Raw genomic sequence first — 3,148 nt, forward strand, 5'->3', positions numbered from 1 at the left:
TAATAATTTAATACTAAGTAGATACCCTCGGGCATAAAACAGAACAATGCTTTTCACAACATACTTCAAGTTTATCTTAATGAAATGACATGTACCAAAAGGCCTATGTCCTTAATTTCTTTGAACCAACAAAAAAGGAGAAACACAAGCAAAAATGGTATGACTTTTCAAACCATTAAAAATCCATGCACGGAAGTTTAGTAGTATGATTCAACACAGTGGACATGATAGAGTACATTAAATTCTAAGATGATAATCTGCCAATTATTTGACATGCTCCAGACTTAGTGTTGTTACATGGGATAATGTCCAAATCGCAAGTTGCAACAAGTACCTTCCATAGAAAGGGATCTTAGCTTTAGTGGCATTTTGCTTCAATTGATCAAATGCACCAGCTCTGAATGTATCTGCACATACGAGTGCTGGCTTCCAGCCCTTCTTCTGATGATAATACGCATACTTTGTACAAGTTGTGGTTTTTCCAGATCCTGAATTCATTCAAGAATCGTACAGGTATCAGTGCCATATTGCTTAGGAGTTAGGAATATGCGTAAACCAAATGTGTAAGGATGGCTAATTCACCTCCCAGGTTCCCAGTACCATTTGTGCCAAGTTGAACATAAAAACACATCATAAATAGTCAGAACTTTCAGCTTATTTAATAAGCAGCATACCTTGTAAACCAACAAACATGACGACACTTGGCTTCCCCTTTTTTGGAGTGAAAGAAGGCTTCCCAGCATCCAGCATTTTACATAGTTCGTTAAACACAGCCTAAACAATAGCAGAGAATGTAATGAGAGAGCAAAAACTACAAAGCACAAACCCACTCTGCTAAAGAATTCAGAAATTGACGAATAAAAGCGATGTTATGACACAGTGCACGAAACAAAAGAAAGTGACAAATCCAACAGGAAATAACTTAGCAATTCCATACATTCTAACTCTTTCTATGGCATCACACCACACTTCTTTCCAAAATTCGAAGGAGTATCATCATAACTAACATGAAATAAGTATTAATATGAATGTGATGAAGGAATATGACGTTACTTGTTGGATGATTTTGCGCTTGTTGTGACCAGCGGCGAGATCTTCGAGGTTGACAATCTTCTTGATGTTGGTCTGCATGTCGCGCACCAGCTTGAATTGAACATCGGCCTGGAGAAGAGCTCGCGTGATCTCGTTGAGGCACTCGTTCAGAACCTTCTCGTCGATCACCGTCGCATTGCTCATCTGCTGGAGAGCACGCGAGATGCTCCCTCCGAGCTGTGCGAGAACCATCTTCGCGTCTTCCGATTAAAAAACGCTCAAGCAGAATCTGAGGATCGTTCCATTAATCGTAATTAATCGATCAACCTATCGATTCAGAAATTGAGTTTAGAGATTTAGGGTTTGGGGAGCAAGGGTGGGAGGAAGAGGAAAATAGGGGTGAAAGAATGGATGAAGCTTTAGGGGAGCGTTTGTTTGTAAGAACAGTACAAGACAAGATATTGAGAACAGGACAAGATACTGATAGACAGAGACACAAAATTTTATGTTTTTGTATTTTGTTTGGTGATAAATTAGAACAAATTATGAAAATTTAATTTATTCTTATTTTTTTCATTCAAAAAATTTGAGATGAAAAATATAACAATAAAAAATATAATTATAAAAAAATTAACAAAAATAATAAAAAAATAAAAAATAAGTTGTATTTTTTATTAGTGTCTCCGTCAGAATCGACACAAAATACACTAATTCAGTATTTTTGAACATATTATCTCTATTTATGTCTATTCTGTCAAACATAATTTTATATTTTAGTGTCCCTATCTCAGTATCCTGTCTCTGCAAACAAACGAAGCCTAACAGATTGGTTTTTCTTTTCTTCCAGTTCACCGCCGGTTAAAAGAAGCGGGGGTATTATAGATTTATAGGAACCAAAAAAGAACTGTGTAGGCCTGTGTTGGGCTGAATTTAAATGGGCCAATGAATCTTTGAGGCCTGTGAAGGCCTTAAAAATAAAGAAAATAAAGATTTGTGTCTATTTTCGTAATTATGGCTTTTGTTTAAGTGGTGGTTGTGAAATGTGAACTGTGCTGCAGCATCTTATTTGTGGTAGCGAGTTGAGAGACAGAGAGATGGTAGTTTCAGTTGCAGAGGTAGTTGGTGGTTGGAGGTTGTTCTGTCGATCAGGGTGTTACCAGAATCGGCAAAAGCTTAACCAGCCAAAGACGCCGTTGTTCCTGCGAAACGCAATGCCAGTTCGTTTTACTTTAAATTCAAGGACGAGGTGGACTTCTTCTATTATTGCTCCTCGAGCTGAAGGCCCCCAAGCAGGAGATCAAAACCCCGAAACATCTTCTCAGGTAAAGAATCCTTACTCTCTATGTTTCTTTGTACTTTTCAACGGATATTGTTGGGTGCGAATGTGAATCAATGAAAGCTAATAGAGGTGTTTGTGAAAATAGGAGGACTTATGGTATGTGGGGAAACTGGTGGCGGGTTCAGTTGCCGGTGCGGCTGTAATAAAGTATGGCAGCGCTCTATTCCCTGAGATAACCACACCCAATATAGTGTTGGCTCTCCTTATCATCACAGCTCCTGTGCTTCTTGCTGTTGTTCTTTTGATCAAGGAAAGTCTCCTAAAGTCGTAACCACATTCATTATTCCTCTTATGGTAAAATCATGGTAGGATTATTGCATTGCTTCTCTTGTGCAATGGAGGTCGCTGCTTTTCAATGATACTACTTGTCATTAACAGATGACAATCTTGAGACGGTACAAGTTACTTTACAATTAATTGAACTTGTTTAGGATTAGAAATCTATTATCTATTTCATAAAATGGGATTTGTCTAAAATAATCCCACCTATCGTGGGCACATTTTTTTGTACAGGACTAATCAGTCAAAAAAAAAAGATCAGGGCCGAGTTGAGTGTTTTTTTTCTTGGGGATCTCGTTATCTTTTCGTGATAATTGTCAGGGTCGAATAAGGTATTTACTCTAAAATCAAAATCATAGGATTGCATTTACAAAATATCTAACGGTTGAGATTCAATTAATTTAAAATTTCTTAAAAATTAGGCAAAAAGATATGACATTTATAAAGATTGGCAATGCCTACATTCTCTTTTTTTTTTTTTTTCTTTCTTGATTCTTG

At 37.1% G+C, this 3,148-nt stretch overlaps 2 protein-coding genes and 1 long non-coding RNA gene across 4 annotated transcripts in view; 1 reads left to right on the top strand and 2 right to left on the bottom strand.

Annotated features, from left to right (window-relative positions):
* The window catches only part of LOC107617368 (signal recognition particle 54 kDa protein 2), a 3,612-nt gene extending 2,163 nt beyond the window's left edge, over positions 1 to 1,449 (bottom strand). For both annotated transcript variants that reach the window (XM_021112130.1, XM_016319125.2), the window contains exons 1-3: positions 1,054 to 1,449; positions 675 to 774; positions 335 to 488 (exon numbers count right to left, since the gene is read on the bottom strand). In XM_021112130.1, coding sequence (XP_020967789.1) covers positions 335 to 488; positions 675 to 774; positions 1,054 to 1,284 — 485 coding nt within the window. In that variant the 5' untranslated portion in view covers positions 1,285 to 1,449. The remainder of the gene's footprint in view (positions 1 to 334; positions 489 to 674; positions 775 to 1,053) is intronic.
* The window catches only part of LOC110267015, a 12,722-nt gene that overhangs the window by 2,939 nt on the left and 6,635 nt on the right, over positions 1 to 3,148 (bottom strand). The gene's annotated exons all lie outside the window — the stretch shown is intronic.
* Positions 1,856 to 2,709, top strand: LOC107616771. The gene is made up of 3 exons (XM_016318700.2): positions 1,856 to 1,991; positions 2,050 to 2,354; positions 2,457 to 2,709. The coding sequence occupies exons 2-3, from the start codon at positions 2,127 to 2,129 to the stop codon at positions 2,640 to 2,642; spliced, it is 414 nt and encodes a 137-aa protein (XP_016174186.1). The 5' UTR covers positions 1,856 to 1,991; positions 2,050 to 2,126; the 3' UTR covers positions 2,643 to 2,709.

Source organism: Arachis ipaensis, chromosome B09, assembly GCF_000816755.2.
Source record: "Arachis ipaensis cultivar K30076 chromosome B09, Araip1.1, whole genome shotgun sequence".
NCBI classification, from domain to species: domain Eukaryota; kingdom Viridiplantae; phylum Streptophyta; class Magnoliopsida; order Fabales; family Fabaceae; genus Arachis; species Arachis ipaensis.

Excerpts from the sequence above, each read along its gene's own strand:
- LOC107616771 (XM_016318700.2), top strand. The coding sequence starts at position 2,127 with ATGGTAGTTTCAGTTGCAGAGGTAGTTGGTGGTTGGAGGTTGTTCTGT. Across the intron at positions 2,355-2,456 it reads ACCCCGAAACATCTTCTCAG|GAGGACTTATGGTATGTGGG; the intron begins GTAAAGAATCCT and ends TTGTGAAAATAG.